The sequence below is a fragment of the Mytilus galloprovincialis genome, chromosome 4, assembly GCF_965363235.1.
Source record: "Mytilus galloprovincialis chromosome 4, xbMytGall1.hap1.1, whole genome shotgun sequence".
NCBI classification, from domain to species: domain Eukaryota; kingdom Metazoa; phylum Mollusca; class Bivalvia; order Mytilida; family Mytilidae; genus Mytilus; species Mytilus galloprovincialis.
Genome location: NC_134841.1, coordinates 18,478,872 through 18,498,450, shown reverse-complemented (window position 1 = coordinate 18,498,450; position 19,579 = coordinate 18,478,872). Strand labels below are relative to the sequence as shown.

The following is a 19,579-nucleotide window of genomic DNA, read 5'->3' as shown; positions in this document are numbered from 1 at the left end:
TCCACTAAAATAAATTCTTGTTATTCAATTAAATGTATTTCAACATGTTAAAAGGAAAATTATTTTAGACATTAAAAATATCATGGAACTTAAATACCTGCAAAAATGAATAAGATATTCTGGATTAGTAAATACACTGATAACAATATATTGCACAGGAGAAACATCAGGTTACTTTATCTTAGATGTGACTGAGTAAAACATGCAAACTATTGGTTTCAACAACTGGTAATCTTTGAAACAGTTGTTTGTAGAATTGTAAAATGAAAAAAAGGTCTCTAAAGACAAGTCATGGCAGGAAAATAATAAAACTAGAGGCTCTAAAGAGCCTGTGTCGCTCATTTTGGTCTATGTGAATATTAAACAAAGGACGCAGATGGATTCTTGATAAAAATTGTGTTTTGGTGATGGTGATGTGTTTGTACATCTTACTTTACTGAACATTCTTGCTGCTTACAATTATTTCTATCTATAATGAATTGGCCCAGTAGTTTCAGTGGAAAATGTTAGTAAAAATTTACAAATTTTATGAAAATTGTTAAAAATTGGCTATATTTAAGGACAATAACTCCTTAGGGGGTCAATTGACCATTTTGGTCATGTTGACTTATTTTTAGGTCTTACTTTGCTAAACATTATTGCTGTTTACAGTTTATCTCTATCAATAATAATATTCAAGGTAAAAACCAAAAACAGCACAATTTTCTATTAATTATCAATTCAGGGGCAGCAACCTAACAACGGGTTGTCGGATTCATCTGAAAATTTCAGGGCAGAAAGATCTTGATCTGATACACAATTTTACCCCCATGTTAAACTAGATACCCCAATGATGATTGTGGCCAAGTTTGGTTAAATTTGGGCCAGTAGTTTCAGAGGAGAAGATTTTTGTAAAAGTTAACGACGGATGACGGACGCCAAGTGATGAGAAAAGCTCACTTGGCCCTTTAGGCCAGGTGAGCTAAAAAGTTGCATGAATTTGGTAGTAAAACTAAAATTAAGAGATTATTCTTTCCTATATTTTCAAGAATTTTAGACCAATTGTAACCCTACATTTTACAGGTCTTTTTATGTCTACTAGTTATAGGTGTGTTATATGGGTTAGAATTTAGACATACCTTAAAATATAATATATGCTGCGAAAGTAACAAAAAAATATATAGACTGATAAACCATACCATGAGTTTATAGTAATGATTATGTCAATTATTCAATTGTCTTCTGTTTTATATGTCAAAACTGTTTTTTAATACCAACCACTTTCCATGGTATATGGAACATTTTAATAAGTGTTCTCATATTTTTCATTGATAACTAAATATACATTAGTGTTGTATATATGCTATAAAGTTTGAACATACAAAAGAACTTAAGATTAAATTTGCATCTTTATTTTGTCCTATTATTTACAGGCGTGGAACACCACCACCACATGGACAGTTGAGATATGCCCACCCTCATCAAAATCCAGGTACACCACAAACAACAGCACCGTTGAGATACCCACATCATCCTCAAAATCAAAGAACACCACCTCCATCAGGACAGGTGAGGTATGGCTACCCTCATCAAGGAACACCACCTTCATCAGGACAAGTGAGGTATGGCCAACCTAATCAATATCCAGAAATGGGATATGGACATCCTCCTCAACATGCTCCTCCATATGGTGCATCACCTCACCAGACAGGATTCCAACAGCACGGTTACCTTCCAAATCAAATGCAATTCCTTCCACAAGAGGGTCATAGTGGACCAGGAGGTTCCCCTTATTTTGATCAAAATTATCCACACAGACCCCCTTCTGGTAATTTCAAAGGACATGATCAACAGCAAAGTAACCCTCATAAGCCTACAGGACCTAACAAGAAACAACAACCCTCTCATACATCACCTAGGGGAAATGAGCGTACAACATCAAAAAGTAAAATACCTTCAAGACAAACTCCAACAGGAAAGGATGAAACTCCCAAACCAGGAACAAGACCTTCAACTGATACTTCACCTAGTAAATCAAATACTAAATCAGGAGGAGGTAAACAAAAACCAAACCAAGAAAACGGTGCACAGAGAAATAAAGGTACTAGAAACTTTGAGAACTTTTTTTTTCATAGACATTTCAGTGTAAAAAAAACTTCTATAGAGTTTGCAAGAACTCAGTATTTGTATAGAATTCTTTTATGATTTGCATATTAGGTTGAGAGAACTTCTGGTAGTCAATAGACGACGTTGACCCAATTCTTTTTGTAACCAATGTAAACAAGACGACGATGATTGATAATAACACCAACATCACAAAATTTATTTTCACTGCACATTACTGAATCATTAAATGAAATATTACACAAAAATATTTTTTTGAATGATTAGAGTTTTTGCAGTTTACTTTTTATCAGATAGTAAATTTTATTGAGTACATGTTTTGAGTTAACCAACTAATATATTCATGCACCAGGACTATTTAATGACACAAATATACAATTTACGTGTGAAAGAGGTAACAAGTGTGGAAAAATATGTTCCTTATCTCCAAATTTAAAGAATTAAAAGGATTAAACATCTTTTTTAAAGGAATTTATTGGTGTATAAACTGGACCAAGTCACTCATTAACATATCACTTTGGACTTTTATTTGTTTGTGAGTGAATTGGTTGAGTTTATACACAAATAAATTCCTTTAGAAAGGCGTTTAATCCAATATTATTTCTTGAATTATAAAAAGATTATGTGGTTATGATTGCCAATGAGACAAGTATCCATCAAGGCTCATATGATGTAGATGCAAGTAACTATGGTTGCCCTTTAGAGCTTAAAGTTCCCCCAAAATAGCATCAATGTATCCTCTTGTCATTAATGTATACCAGTAGGCAGAACCAAAGCTTTATCAAAGTAGATTTTGTCCTGCAAGATTTCTTATTCAAAGATAAAAAGAGAGCCAATTATCTTATTGGTTAAGGCTTTGGTTCAAAAATCAGCCAAAAACTACCTTTAAAAGAAATTTCACATTAATATGATTAACGGGCATTAAGTATTCAAAAAATCAAAATATATTGTTTTCATATCTGATAAAAGAGTTATCTCCTTATTAGTATCAAGACTGATTGATAGCCATGAAAAGTGTACCAGGTAATTGCAACTCGAAGTTTGCTTGGAAAAAATAGAAATTCAATATTGTAAAATTTTATAATTGTATTTCTTAATCACCTCAAGACTTGATTACCAATTTTACCAATTATTTTTTTTGTTGCTTTATTTAGGACCTAAAGTTGAAGCAAAAACGCCAGATTCATCTGAACCGGTAAGAAAAGTGTCTTTGTTAAAAAAAAAAAATGAACATAGAAGAGATTAAAAGTTGTTTAAAACAGTATCAAGGACACTTGTGTTACCAGTAGGAATTAACAGCTTTTTAAGCCCACACCGTAGTGGAGAGGCCATTAGGTTTTACCCTTGTACGTCTGTATGTATGTCCGGGGGTCTCATAACTCAAACTTTAGTTTGCCTGAACCAAATGTTATAAAAGTTATACAAAATGCTCATTACCACAAAACACAGATCAAGTTTGAATTATGGTATCGTCACTTTTACCATGCTAAAGTTATGCTCCTTTACTAATAGAAAATTGGTAAATTTTTGTTTGCATTTTCTAACTTTAGTTATCTTAAACCAAATGTTATGAAACTTATAAGAAATGTTCATTACCTCAAAATACAGGTCAAGTTTAAATTTTGGTAGTATCACTTTTAATTTTGTTTCACATTTACCATTCTAGAGTTATGCCCTTTTCAAATGGAAAAACAGCTAAATTTTTCATTTCTGTTGTTTAATTTTAGTTTGCCTCAACCAAATGTTATGAAACTTGTTCATAATATTAATTACAACAAAACACAGATCAAGTTTGAAATTTGGGTAGTTTCACTTTTACTGTGGTTTCAATATGTTATACTGTTTACATTTTGAATCTTTAACATTGAAAAAATTAAATATTTTTTAATACATTTTAGAAATAATTCATGGGCTTTAAATATATCATGAATTTACCACGGGTTGGCCCTATATGCAAAATATTTTATAAAAAGGTTGTCGACAAAAATAACAGATTATGATATTGATGCATTGAAGTTAGCCATTTATACTGAGCAATACAGTTGAAAACATAATACAAGAATGCTAAACTTTCCTGAAAAAAGGGGTGAGAATTTGAGAATAGCATTTATTGAAACTTTAAAGAGTGACTGTAAAGTAGATATTGAGCCCAGTGATGTACTAGCCTTCCACAGAACACCTGGGAAAGATGGTTATAAGAAGCCTGTCATTGTTAAGGTAAGTGAAGGTGTCTCTGTTATGTTTAAAAAGGGTCTGAAGATAGGAAATATACCTGGCGTTAGTCCTCACCAATAAAACAAAGTCGCCTTGATTATTTTTTAATTTCAGAAAACGTTTTTTCTTTTATGAAGAATACCAGTATCATTCTGGGTTATAGAACAGACCATTCAGCAATTTATTTCACCTTCTCAGCTTTTAGAGAATTGGGTCAAAAGTTATTGGAAAAACTCTCAGTTACTTAGAGATGCAGATTATATACAAAGGAACAGTCTATGATTTGAACTTGGAATTATTTTTAACTATGGAATTTGCTTGATTTCTTGTTATTGAAATTTTTAATAAATTCCATGATTATTCTGTACTGAAATGTTCTGTGCTGCGCACAACACTTTCTATTACAAAGAAAATAGTATATTTTCAATAGAATGTACTGTGCCGCGCACAACACTATCTAACCAAAATACATTGTATGGAAAGTGTTATTAACCGCTCAAAAGATCATAATACAAAATAAACATGGAATTTATAAAAAAATTTGAACACAAGAAATTATGCAAATTCCATAATTAAAAATAATTCCAAGTTCAAATAATAGCCTGTTAAGGGTTAAATCATGCATTAAGAATACTATTTTGGAATACTATCCATCTGGTGATATGGAAAATCTTCTTTCTGTTGAGTTGTCATGTAATGATCAAACATATTTTGAAATATTTAAAATGAAGATTAGATCCTTGTCCATAAATTACAGCATTAATAAATCCAGAGAGGAAAACATTATGTCACCCTCAACCTTGAAAATGATATTTTATATTTAATAAGCTATAGGTCAACTATATTTGTTGTATGGAAGGTTAGCTGGGCATGTGTCATCTGACCTTGACCTCATTTTGATGGTTTAGTGGTTACATTTTAATTTTCTTGGTTAATGTCAAGTTTATGTGACAGTTGTAATAAAGCTTTATGTTAAGGACTATCAACATTAAATCAATGATTATTAAAGAAGACGAGACATCTCAGCGTGTGCACTCTTGTTATTAATTTGAGCAATTTCAAGAAAAATTACAAACCAACAATTTTATTAAATATTATGGTCTGATATAAAAAAATCCTAACACTATGAAAAAATGTCTTAAAAAGAACTGTCTAAATCAAGATTTAGATAAGTCTAACACCAGTGTTAAAAAACAAAATCAGGTGTAATGTGAAAGCCAAATTTGTATATAAAAACTTAGTAGATTCAACTGCCAACAATCAAATTTTTGAAATGGGAAGAACTGTTATTTATTGATACTACAGAATTGTCAGAGTATTTCATGATAAAAAAAAGTCTTGTAGAGATGCTTATTTAAGAACCTTTCAATATAAATTTTTGCATAGAATTATAGCAATTCATACCATTACGCGTCGTCATCGTCGTCTTCCGAAGACATTTGTTTTTCACACTATAACTTAAGTATAAGTTAATAGGAATCTGTGAAATTTAATTACAAGGTTTATGACAACAAAAGGAAAGTTGGGATTGATTTTGGAAGTTTAAGAATTACAGGCCAAAAAAAGGTCCAATAAGCATTATTCTTGGTTTTCGCACCATTACTCTAGTATAAGTAAATAGAAATCTATAAAATTCAAACACAAGGTTTATGACCACAAAAGGAAGTTTGGGATTGATTTTGGGAGTTTTGGTACCAGTAGTTTAGGAATTAGGGGGTAAAAAAGGGCCAAAAGAAACATTTTTTTATCAAATTGGTCCACAGTGAGGTCTAAAGGGTCCAAAATTGAACTTTATTTGATTTCATCAAAAATTGAATTCTTGGGGTTCTTTGATATGCTGAATCTAACCATGTATTTAGATTTTGAATATTGGAATACCACAAAGGGATGGTAAGAATTGTCTTTGGGAGATATGGCTCAAACCATAATGGAATAAGGTGCAAAAAAGGGGGGCAAAGGGGTTCCAGGTTAATGGACAATTACTTAAGTACAAAACATAATTTAAAAGCAATGTATTAAGGTTGGTAATTGAAACTCATTTGAATAACTCACCTAAACTGCTGTTAAATTATGTAAATTGAAAACTTGCCAATAACCTTAGTTTAATGAACTTCATTGGAAATTTGCCAATATAAAATGTTGCTGATGAAGCTTTTTTGTTTATTTTTAGCCATGATTGTTATTCTTTGAAAATTGGAGTTATCTTTCTTTGTCCAGAATAGTAGTTGAATCAACTTAAATCAATGATATATACAATAGATTATATTTTTTGTAGGAAATCCCTTAGCTGCAAAATTTTAAACAAACGTATAATCACATTTCCATTTAGTGATCATGACATGGTCACTTCAAAAATAAAATTAGATGACATTGAAAGAGGACCGGGAATGTGGATCATGAATCTAAATACAATTAAGACTGATGAATTTTCAAATGCATTTAAAACGTTTTGGGAAAATTGGGTTAAAAGCAAGAACCGATTCAATAGCATTCAAGACTGGTGGGATGTTAGAAATCAAAAATTAAATTTTTGACCACGGAAATTAGTCAAAAATCGTTTATCAAAACAAAATAATGTCATTGCTTTAGATAAAAAGCTTGAAAAATTGAAACTTCAATTAAACGAATCAAATAAATCATGTGACAAAATTTTAGAATTAGAAAATAAAATTAAGGAATATTATACTAAAAAAACAGTCTCCGCAAAAATTAGATCAAGAACTAAATGGGCAGAAGACGGGGAGAAGTCGACAAAATACTTTTTTAATTTAGAAAAGAAAAATGGGCAGAATAAACTATGGCAACGTGTAAAAACAGAAAACGGTGAGTATAAATGTGACATTGATTCAATCTTAAATGAACAAGTAAAATTTTATACTAAACTTTTTGCTACGGAAGGATGGGACAAAACAGCGGGCGAACAACTTTGTCAATTTATTGTAGACAAGGTAAGTAAGGAAGATCAAGAGATGTTAGATAGAGATATAAATATATCTGAAGTAGAAAAGGTACTGAAATTACTTAAACAAAACAAATCACCTGGCGAAGATGGTATAATATCAGAATTTTATTTTTTATACTGGGATATAATAAAAGACGATTTCTTTAGTTTACTACAAGAAATTTTTAATGATACTATATTGAGTAACTCTCAACATAAGGGGGTCTTAACCTTATTACATAAAGGAGGGGAAAGGGAAAATATCGTTACTAAATTATGATTTAAAATTATTGCAAACATTCTATCTGAAAGACTTAAAATAGTATTGCCTAAAATTATTCATGCCGATCAGAAGAGGTTTGTTAAAGGTAGAAATATAAGCGAGGCTAACCGAATGATTCAGGACATTATAGAATATATTGACAACGAAGATGAAGAAGGAATTATATTATTTTTGGATCAACAAAAAGCGTTTGATAGGGTTGAAAGGGAATGGATAGATTTTGTATTGGAGAAATTTGAATTTGGCGGGAAATTTAGAGCATGGATAAAAATGCTATTATACAATGCTACAACGCATATCAAAACTAATGGGTTTGTATCCAGATACTTTTCTATTACTCGCTCCGCTAGGCAAGGGTGTCCAATAGCGCCTCTCTTGTATATCATACAAGCTAAACCCATGGCGTGTGCGATAAGGGGTGACATTAAAATCGAAGGATTAAAATTACCAGGAGGGGGAGGGAACTTTATAGAAACCAAATTATACATGTTTGCAGATGACACCCAGGTATTTAATAAAAATGAAAAATCTGTAGAACATACTTTTAAAATATTGTCCTTATACGAAAAAGCTTCGGGTTCTAAAATAAACTTTGACAAAACAAAAGGCTTACTATTAGGGGCTTCTAAAAGAAAACGATTAAAATTTGATAAAATCAAATGGATCACAGGCAATGTTAAAACATTAGGGGTTTGCCATGGTTATGAAATAGATGATGATGATATTTGGAGAAAAATAATAGAAAAAGTAAAAAATTGTACGCATGTATGGAAAAGTAGGAAGCTTACATTTAAAGGTAAAACACTTATAGTAAAAAATATGATACTTTCTCTTTGTTCTTACGAGATCGAAATACGAGGAATTCCGGATAAATACACTAAAGAGCTAAATAATATAATTTGGAACTTTATATGGGACGGAAAAGTGAACCAGGTAGATAGAAATGTCTGTTGTTTGGACGAAATAAAAGGGGGGATGGGAATGGTAAGTATAGATACGTTTATAAAAAGTAAACAAACAAAACTTGTATATCGTTTAATTCATGAGCCATTGGAAAGCTGGAATGCGATCGGTAAGTATTGGCTTCGGACATTTGACGAAAAATATAATGATGCTTTATTTGTATGTAAATGTTCAAGTTTAAATGGTTTAGATATGAACCAACTACCACAAATTTATCAGAAAATTATAAACACGTGGTCATGATTTATTCAAAATGTCGAAATACCTCCATATAAAAGTGCTATTTTAAATATGAGGATATTTGGAAACTCTTCTATTCGTTTCAAAAATAAGCCATTGTTCTACTCTTCTTTTTTAAAAAGCGGTATCACAACTATCCAGGACATTTGGAATTTAGAAACTACGGATTTCATTAGCTGTAATAAAATTTATAGGAAGCTGATTGATCGGAGAAATTGTATTTCCGAATTTTCAAAGATTAAACAGGCAATTCCAAAAGATTTTGTGCAAATTTTGAAATCTTGCGGAAACCAGAATTTGCATTATGAAAGTAGATTAAACATATCAAATGACCTTGAGATCATTAACTTAAACAACCCAAAAATCAAACCAGCGAAGTTAAAACTCAATTATATTCGTACGGTTTTAAATAAAGATGTATCTCCAAAATGTCAAATTAAGTGGAAGGAAATATTTGGAACAAATATACCTTGGGAAAATATGTGGTCGGAATTAAAATATTTGAAAATTGAAAATAAAGTAAAAGAATTCCAATGGAAATCCATGCACAATATTTTATATACTGAAGATAGATTAAAAAAAATGAAGATATCAAATGGAAAATGCCACATTTGTCAAAATGACAATAATATAGAAACCCTTCAACATTTATTTTTCAGTTGTAGTACATCACAGTTAATTTTAAAAAACCTCCAAGAAATACTTATCAAATCAAAAATAGGAATAAATAATCCTTTTGGTGAAAAGGAGGTTCTATTGGGCAAAAATACGGGAGAACCAAAAGATGATAATTTTTTAAACATAATAATCATATATTTTAAATGGACACTATGGAAAATTAGGAATTCAATAAAATTTAACATAACGCCTAAAACACCACAAGATATTTATAAAATTTGGAAACACAACTTGAAATATAATCTAAAATTTGTTCTTCTTTTGAAAGGCGTTGATACCATTGATAAGACAAAATTGGAGTCTGTCATAATGAAAATTTAGACATTTTATATAGTAAAATATAGCTTGAGTCAAAGTACATTTTTTATGGTTTATAGCATTAGAATAATGATTGTATATAAGAAAATATGACAAAAAAGAATATGACAAAAAAGTAATAGCCTATCATGGTTATTTTAGTAAATGCACATATTTTATGTGGGTTATTTACTTACTATTTTGAAATTAAAGTATAGATCTGTTAGATGCTTCTAACATTATATGGATATAATTTTTTTTTACACTAAATGTAAATCCAAGGTTAAAAGTGGACTACTTTTTTATTGCCTTCTATTTCCCCTGGATAAATGGTTTCACTTTGTAAACAGGGACCCTTAGTCTGATCCTGGACGACTAAGGTAATTGTTCACAGGAAATATTTAGGAATAAAACGTTTATATGTCTTAAAAAAAAAAAAAATGATATATACAATATTCAATGCAATATTCACTTTTACTACCAACTGATAAATTAAAACAATCTTTGCCATTCAGTGATTACAAGCACTTTGATTACCATTCTAGGGTAATGTCTCTTTACATTAACTTATGTTTGTCTCAACTAAATTTAATGAAATGTTCATATAATTCTTAGTACATGTACCTCTAAACTTAGTTCAAGTTCAATTTTTGGCAGCTTCACTTTTACAGTTCTTGAGTTATGTCCCTTATTAACGTTATATGCTATTGGGGGCATCATTCTCCATTTATTCTTTTAGAAGTTACTATTAATTAAAATTGATTTTAACCATGACATTTTATATTTTAATATTTTATGATGTATTTTAATGAGTAGTTATTGTTGAAAACTCCATTAGAAATTTGAATTGAGATCATTTTTGGAATAGAGGAAAGGGGGAGATAAAAACAAATTGGAGGGGGGGGTAAATTTTTCAGATTTCAGAAATAAAAAGAAAATTTCTTCAAAATTTTGTTGTTGTTGAGAGGATTAATATTCAGCAAAAAAAAATGTTTAAGTTCATTAGACCACATTCATTCTGTGTCGGAAACCTATGCTGTGTCAACTATTAAATCACAATCCAAATTCAGAGCTGAATCCAGCTTGAATGTTGTGTCCATACTTTCCCCAAGCTTTCAGGGTTCAACCTCTGCTGTCCTATAAAGCTGTGCCCTGTGGAGCATCTGGTTTCTTCTGTATTTACTCCTGGGTGTGAAAAATCCTGACAATTGAAAAACAAATAAAAGATAAAAAATTTTTTTTTACCCTGAGCGATAGTAAAGGGTAAATATCTGCACAATGGGACAACCCGTGGTAAAATCATGATATATTCAAGCCCCCATGAATAATTTTGATTCTTATAGAAACAATTAATGCATTTCTTTTAAATCTAAGTACTTTAGGTGGAGTCAAATGTTTGCTGTTCCCATAAATACAAGCACTATTAAATTAGTGTAAAAGAATGGAGCAAACTGAATTAGTGACATGCTTGGGAAGCTCATTCTCAAAAAAGTATATGATGTTGAAGTACATTTGGAACTGTCCAGGCAATATATTCATTCTTCACCACAGGTCGTGTACTCAAAGCGTTTGAAGGACGTCATGTTAGAATTCGTTTTTTTAAATGTTTTCATTGGTATCATCATGATCATAAAAAAGATCAATGCAAAAAGAAGTATCTTGTTGTGGATTTTCAAAGAATATTTTACATAATAGAAATAAAAGACTTTATCGTACATGATAAGAAATACAAGACTTAGTAAATATTCTCAAAAGCAAATTTCATTAACTGACTCTGACATTGGTTTGTCTTATGCCTTTTTTTGATTGGTTATAGAACCACTAATTCAGGCCAGGTCGGAAAAAACATATGCGCAAGAAAGTAGTACATATTTTAAACAAAACAGTTCCTATGTATAGCTGTATCTTTGATATAATTGGGTAGTTTTTGTATCAAAATTGAAAGCTTGAAGGACTTGGAATCACTGTAGAACCCTTATTGAAAGATTTATTTAAATGATAAAGAAGTTAATGAAATTAGGATAGGAGGGCTGTTGTTTAGATTTGAAATTCCTGTTTTTGTTCTGTCAAACTTCTGGGAACCTGTATGCTCTAATATGCATTTAAAGGTATGTTGATTTTTTCAGCACCAGTCAAGATAAGGTACAGTTTTGGCCTGAAATAACTGCCACTTTATTTGAACTTAAAATAATGTAGCCATTCATGCTTGAAATTGCAGAATTTAACATAGAAAGCAATGGGGCTATGAATTAGTGGTTTTATACCATAAGTCGCATTTCAAGTTAGTTTTGCTTGAAAAATGTAATCAGTTTGATATCTTTAAGAAAACTCATGTATTTAATATATAAGGATTTGTTTTTTTAATTGTATATTTATAAAAGGCACCAGGGAAAATGTACCTTTGTGTTTCTGGTATTGACACACAACAAACTAATGAAACCTTCTTCAACTACATTGAGGCAAAGTCTAAGGTGGATGTTAATTATGATGAATCATTGAGGACAGTAGATGAACCAGAGCATGCAGTTGTAGTGTTTGAGGAAAGAATTGGTAAATAACTTTTTCAGCTCAATGGACATAAAGCTTTACCAATAGATATTAATAAATATACACTGATTATAGATACCACATTGAATACCAAACCCCTATTTCTTTTACAAAAGACTCATCAGTGGAGCTTGAATTATAAAAGCTAAAACGGTCAATTGAAGAATAAAGGAGTAGGTCCAGTAAGACCCCCTTTTTGCCCCAAAATGTAATAGTTTTACAATATTGTTAAAATGTAAACTTTTAGTTACTTATTGGAAAGAAGAATGCTTCTGCTACATGAATATGGGCAGTTTTTGACAATAAAACGCACATATAACAGGTACTAGCATCATTAAGTCATGCTAAATTACTGAAGTCTTCACAATTTTAGCAATTTAGTTAAATTTTAGAGATTTCCCTCTTAAATGAAAGTGGCCACATTTGTGGTCATTCTTAATATTGAAATGTAAGTTGTATTTGATGATAGTACATAACATATATAAAGGTTGAGGATGAACACAGATGTGGCCACTTTCGTTTCAGACAAAAAACATCTGAAAAGTGACAGTTTTTGGCATATTTGATAGATTGTTCATATTTAAGCTTGTATCTGACCTTTTTAATGACTGAATCAGTTAAAATCTTTCACATAAACTAATTAAATCAACTGAAATAGACACTTAAGTGTTTAAAAAGTGTCCAAAATTATTCGTCAGATGAACCTGAAATTTGAGGCCAAAATCAGCCCTTACTGAACCTACTCCTTTGAAAAACATTGAGTAACCAAAATTCAGAGAGGTTTTGCCAAATATAGCTTTTAAGGTAATTTATTCCTGGGGTAGAAATCCTAAGTATTTTAAAATTACACAAGGGAGGAAACCTGCACCAGCTGTGGCATCAACCTGTTGGTTGTAAATAAACTTGTGCCTAATATTCATATGAGTTTCTCGCTGCATTGAAAACCTATTGGTGACCTGCTGTTGTGTTAGATATTTAATTACAATCCAAAATCAAACCATTACAAATGTATAAAGTTTGAAAGTTGTGTCCATTTTTACACTGACTGTTGGACCTCTATGGTCGTATCCAGCAGTGCTATGCAAAGCAATTTATTGTTTATTTTCCTCATTTTTATTGTGCCTGCAATTAATAGCAAAAGTAGGCCAGACATTGGGTTCCGTGGAACCCTTTCAATTTTTTTTCCAAACAATAAGGCACTGATTTGAGAAGAAATTCAGTCTCCATGCTCCAATAGGGCTTTTATTTAGTTAAGGCGGACCATACCAAAACACACGATTCTAAGTTTGATTTTTGTTGAACTGCAACTTTTTTCACAGAAAGCTTGACATAGGGATAGTGATCTGGCGAGGCTGAAGCGTTAGCTAACTTTTTAAAAGCTTTATATTTTAGAAGGTGAAAGACCTGGATAGTTCATACTTTGTATGTAGATGCCTCATGTTACAAAGTTTCCGTCAGTCACATGTCAAATGTTCTTAACCTCATTTTCATGGTTCAGTTACTACTTGAAAAAAAGTTAAGATCTTTTGTTATGGTAAATTCATTCTAACTATAAGTAAAAGAATAAATATATATTTGGTATGTGTGTACAGTGCAAGGTCCTCATGCCAGTCATACAGTTTTCACTTGACCTCGACCTCATTTCATGGATCAGTAAACTAGGTTAAGTTTTGGTGGTCCATATCTCAGATACTAAAAGCAATAGGTGGAGTATATTTGGTTAGGAAGGACTGTAATGTGTACATGTCCAACTGGCAGGTGTCATCTGACCTTGACCTCATTTTTATGGTTAAGTGGTCAAAGTTAAGGTTTTGAGTTTTGATCTGTTTTTATATGACCCCCCCAAAAAAAAATTAGGATCGGATAATGGTATGATGACGTTGTTGTCTGCCTTGTTGTCTGCTTTTTCGTTGTTGCCTATGTTGTCCGAAGACACATTTGGCTTCCAGACAATAACTTTAGCTTGAGTGAATGAATTGCTATGAAAGGAAGGTTTAATACTACAAAAGGAAGGTTAGGATTGATTTTTGGATGATGGTCCCAACCATTTAAGAATTAAGAGCCTAAAAGGGGCTCAAAGCAAGATTTTTTTCTAGTTTCAGGCTATGGACTTGTGAATAAGAATTTTGATTGCTCTAAAATCATACCACATTTTTAAATACAAAAGGAAGAAGGTTTGGATACTGTAAATTCAGAAATTATTGCGAGGTTTTTATTATTGCGAATAATGCGACTGAGTTGTAAACGCAATAATTAAAACTCGCATTTTGTAATATTGTAACTGAATTAAGCATGAATTTTCTCAAAATCGTAAAAATTAAAATCGCATTCAAGTGTAAAATGACAAAATCGCAATAATAAATGCACGCAATAATTTCTGAATTTACAGTACATTAAGGGGTTATGATGCCAATAGTTTAGGAATTAAGGGCCAAAAACAAGCACTTTTGTAGTTTCTGGACAATTAATTGTGTCTTAGTGTATAGATCTCTCTGACATTGTACCACAAGGTTTCATGTCACAAAGGGAAGTCTTGGATTGAGTTTGGGGGTAATTGCCCTAAACATGCAGGAATAAGTGGTAAAAAAATAAGCATTTTTATAGTTTCCTGACAATCACTTTTGTTTAAGTGCATGGATCTGTTTGAAATTGTACTACAAGGGTCCATACTACAAATTCTTGCATTGAGTTTTGGTTGTTATTGCTCCAAAGAGGGATTCAAAAAGTTTGGGGATGGGCTGATTTTTTTCCAATTTTTTTAAGGGGTTCATGTTTTTTTCAAAAAAATTAAGTTTTCAAATTTTTTAAAAGTTTTAAGAAGAAAGAAGAAACCTTTAATTGCACAGTTTTGCGCAATAGATTTGTAAGATCTTTGACCACATTTTTTGTGTCAGAAGCCTATACTATGTCAAAATTTGATCACAATCCAAATTCAGACAGTATCAAGCTTGAATATTGTGTTTAAATTTGCCCCAACTGTTCTGAGTTTGTGCGGTTGTATCAGGCTGCGATCAGTGAAGCAATTTATTCTTATACTGTTTGCAATATTTGGTGTACAGAATGATTATAAGGTGTACATGATTAGTTGTCAGGTGTCATCTGACCTTGACCTCATTTCTTACTATATGCAATAGGTCAACTATATTTGTTGTATAGATGAATTGTTAGCTGTACATGTCTACCTCGCATGGTTCAATTGACCTTGACCTCATTTTCAAGGTTCATTGTTCTATGTTTAGTTTTCTTGGCTAATGTTAAGTTTACGTGACAGTTGTAATAAAGCTTTCTGTTTAGGACTATCAACTTTTAAATATCAATAATTAGTAAAGAAGGCGAGACATTTCAGCTTGTGCACTCTTGTATAAATGAATTGGTTGAATTTGTGTAATTTGAAAATGGACTTTTGACCAAAATTTTTTTCTTTGTGTCATAAATTTTTGGCATGAAGTTGCACGATTTGGATGATCATGTTTAAAGGATTTCATTAATAAATGAATACTAACTTTGAAACTGACCCTTTTCCATATCTAACCCTAACACTAGTGGTATTGACAAATGCGAACTCTAAACCTCAACTGAACCCTGACTATAAAGTGTTGGTTCTCCTTAAAGGAAATGAAGGCCCCAGATTATATCAGTAATTATAAATCATGTATGTTTAGTTAAATATATGTATATGCATTTAACAAATGTTTTAATATTTTAGATGTTGCAAAACTTAAAAGTGCATGTACAAAAAAAACCCTAAGTGATTCCTCATTAAAATTTGAAGAAATAGATCCTCCAAGGTATATAATTGCTAGTTCAGAAGATAAATTGACAGAGACTGACTTAAAAGATTATCTCACAAAGAAAAAGAAACAAGAAGTTGTTAAAGTACACACTACAGAGGAGGGACCAATTACAGCAAAGATGAAAGAACGATCAGGTATAACACTAAGAAGCTTATATTATGTAAATATAAGCATTGTTTATTGATGATACATCATAGTCTGCATGTTTGTAGCACATTTTTGGTACTGACATTTGCTCTGACTTCATGATCACTCCTTATTTGGGTATAAGGCAAAGGAGTGATACATACCATTCTCAAATCTTCAGGATGCTAGGTAGTTGGTCATTTTGAGTTTTGCTGCTGACAGGGAAAGTCATACATTAGTTGTCATAAAGTTACAAAATACCCACCCACCTTCCTTTAATGACCTTCAACTACTCACTGTATATGGGAGCAGTCTCAACAAACCAATGGTTTTCTTCAATTTCAAAACTCCCTTTCGAAATTGACCACTGGTCTAATTTCTCATTTCTCCCAAGACATTAAATGTAATACATCTACAGCTATTTCTCTTTCCACCATCAATCTAACCCTCTTTTATTGTAACCACCTGCTATGAGATGGCGCAACGCTTCATACCCTTATAGGAACTCATCTGGTTCTGGTTAGTTGATGGAATGTCCATGGGGCTTGGTCCATCTATACCAAGTGTCGTCAACAGGGCCTTAAATAATCATGTTGTCAGCAGCAAACTCATTGATATGCTTTTTGGTTAAACTTGATTGTCTTTTTCAATCCAATAGCGATGGTCATAATTTACAGGGTATAAAAGATAACCACAAAACACCTAAACAAGAGAGCTACAAATACAGGGTATAAAAGAATACCAGAGAACACCTTATCAAGAGAGCTACTTATACAGGGTATAAAAGAATCACTAGGAACACCTCTTTTAACTTGGGGTTCTTTGATATGTCCACTCTAATTGTGTATTTAGATATATAATTTTAAATCCTGTTTTCAAATTGGTCCACATTGAGGTCTAAACGGTTCAAAATTAAACTTGTTTGATTTGAACAAAAAATGAATTATTGGGGTTATTTGATATGCCCAGTCTTACTGTACATGTGTATTTAGATTTAGTTTTCAAATTGGTCTAAATTAAGGTTCAAAGGGTCCAAAATTGAATTAAGTTTGATTTTTAACAAAAAATGATATTTTGGGGTCCTTTGATATGCTGAACTAACCATGTATTTAGATTTTAGATTTTTGGGCCCTGTTGTCCACATTGGGGTCAAAACGGTTCAAAATTAAACTTTCTTTCATTTCATCAAAAATTACATTCTTGGGGTTCTTTGATATGCTGAATCAAGCCATATATATATAGATTTTGGATATTGGACTATTATAGGTAAATTGAAAGTTTTTATACCATATTCACTGTGTCAGACACCTATGCTGTGTCAAATATTTAATCACAATCCAAATTCAGAGCTGTGGATGTGTTTATGATTGTTTAAAGTTTTTATAGTTTACCAATTGAAATTTTTAGGAGTAACAGAAATACTGAAAGACACCAACATAAAGATAAGTGGTTCTAAAGTAGTTATATCTGTTATGCACTTCTGTGATCATGGAACATACTGGGAACAAAGTCTACACAGAGTTGCCATTCCTGGTCCATTCAAACCTTCAGTCTCAGACAGTCATATAAGATCGTTTATCATTGACATCACATCTGTATGTAACGAGCATTTGGAACAACACCATGCCTGTCTGACCTTCAAAGATGAGCTACATATTGAATGTACAATAGACCCTAAAGATAAAATGGCAAGACAGAAAGTAAAAGATTGGAAAAACAATGTACAAAAAGCCTGGGAAGACTTTGTCAACAACAGCGTGAGAAAGAGAGAGCTTCAGATCACCAGTGACACGAAAGATTCACTTCTGGAGCACATCAACAAGACCAAAGATCAACACAAATCTGAAGAGTTAAAAGTTATCTCCCCTGATGAAACAGGCAGTATGAAGTTTGTATTTGTTGGCAGGTCTAAAATTGTCGAGAATTATGTTGAACAGATTTCTGCCAAGAAAGTAGAAATAGAGGAAGATTTGAATAGAAAGAAGAAGATTAAAACAGGTTCAATGAAACTTAAACCAATAGAAATAGCCTTAATGACCGAAGAAGACAAGTTTGGAGAGGTAAAAAATATCGCTCCAGATTTCTGTTGTGAACCAAATACAGAGACTGGAACAATAACATTTACTGGTGTGGAAGAAGATATTTCAAAAGCAAAAGTTAAGATATTTGAAATTAAAAATAACTACCATTCCTGGAGAATAGATAGTCTTTCAAATCACATTTGTCAGCTCCTGAAAAGGAAACCTGTTTCTGACATGGTTCATGAAAGTTTTAGCGATGACAATATTTCCATAGTTTGGGATATTGATGATGACCGTGTGACTGTTTGTACGTCTCAGGATAACCGTCCACACATTGAAAAGGTCTTTACAGATACTATCTTAGAGGATGAGATTAAATTAGATGAGGCCAGCAAAGATGTGCTTCTGTTGGATGAATGGGCTGAGAAAAAAATAAGTATAAGTCATTTTCATAGAGATACTGCTAACATAGATGATTCTTCAAATGATCGAATTATCGTCACAGCTACAAATGATGTATTTGATGGGATTATGAAGGAGTTGGACACATTTATTACAGAAAACTCGGTAAAAGAGGAGGAAATAAATATCGGAGAAGAAGAGAAATTCAAATTCTTTAAGAATCATTGTAAAGATTGGGTAAAAGAATTGGTAGTTAAATACAGTGATCAAAAACTTGAAATATGTTTTGGTAGACAATCAGTCAAAATAAGTGGAACTCCTAAAGCAGTAGATAGAGCTAACCATGAGATACAGAACCATTTGGGGAAAATAAAGATAGAAAATCATGTGATATCAGAACCTGGGGTAGACTCCCTTGTTAGTGATCAAGCTAAGATTGATGCCTTAGTTAGTCCAGTTGAAGAAGACACTAAAACTGTTATAACTGTTGATCCAAATTCTGTAAATAAACAGGGCTTCCGAAGAAATACTGGAAATAAAAAAACAGACGATGAATATGCATGGGAGCAGGCTTCTAAACATTACAACAAAAAAAAAGGTAATCTTAAATTATATAGGCGTATGACATATTAAGAAATTTATTTTCAATAAAAAAGAAAATTTTTAGAATATGTTATGTAACCAAATCAATAATAATAAATATTTTCTTATAATATGGCTTGGCAGCTCAATGAAAAGAAAAAGAAAAAGTTGTTGTTAAAAAAAGAACCAATGATATCTTTTGTTGGTCAGATAATCATGCCGTCTGCATGGGCTGCTTATTGTATTTTTTTATTTTGACTTTTATTTTTATCCTACATTGACGCAGGAAGGCGTCAGAGCAAACCTTTTAAAAAGCTTTCCAAGAATTTATGATTATTTATGCTTATCTTTTGTAGACTTAAAAATTCTATCACTGACAATGTCTTAA

At 31.7% G+C, this 19,579-nt stretch overlaps 1 protein-coding gene across 1 annotated transcript in view; it reads left to right on the top strand.

Moving 5' to 3' along the window:
* The window catches only part of LOC143070915 (uncharacterized), an 80,958-nt gene that overhangs the window by 9,798 nt on the left and 51,581 nt on the right, over positions 1-19,579 (top strand). Inside the window, exons 3-7 of the mRNA XM_076245012.1 lie at positions 1,413-2,080; positions 3,258-3,298; positions 12,101-12,269; positions 15,973-16,194; positions 17,594-19,207. Of these exons, the coding sequence (XP_076101127.1) occupies positions 1,413-2,080; positions 3,258-3,298; positions 12,101-12,269; positions 15,973-16,194; positions 17,594-19,207 (2,714 nt within the window). The remainder of the gene's footprint in view (positions 1-1,412; positions 2,081-3,257; positions 3,299-12,100; positions 12,270-15,972; positions 16,195-17,593; positions 19,208-19,579) is intronic.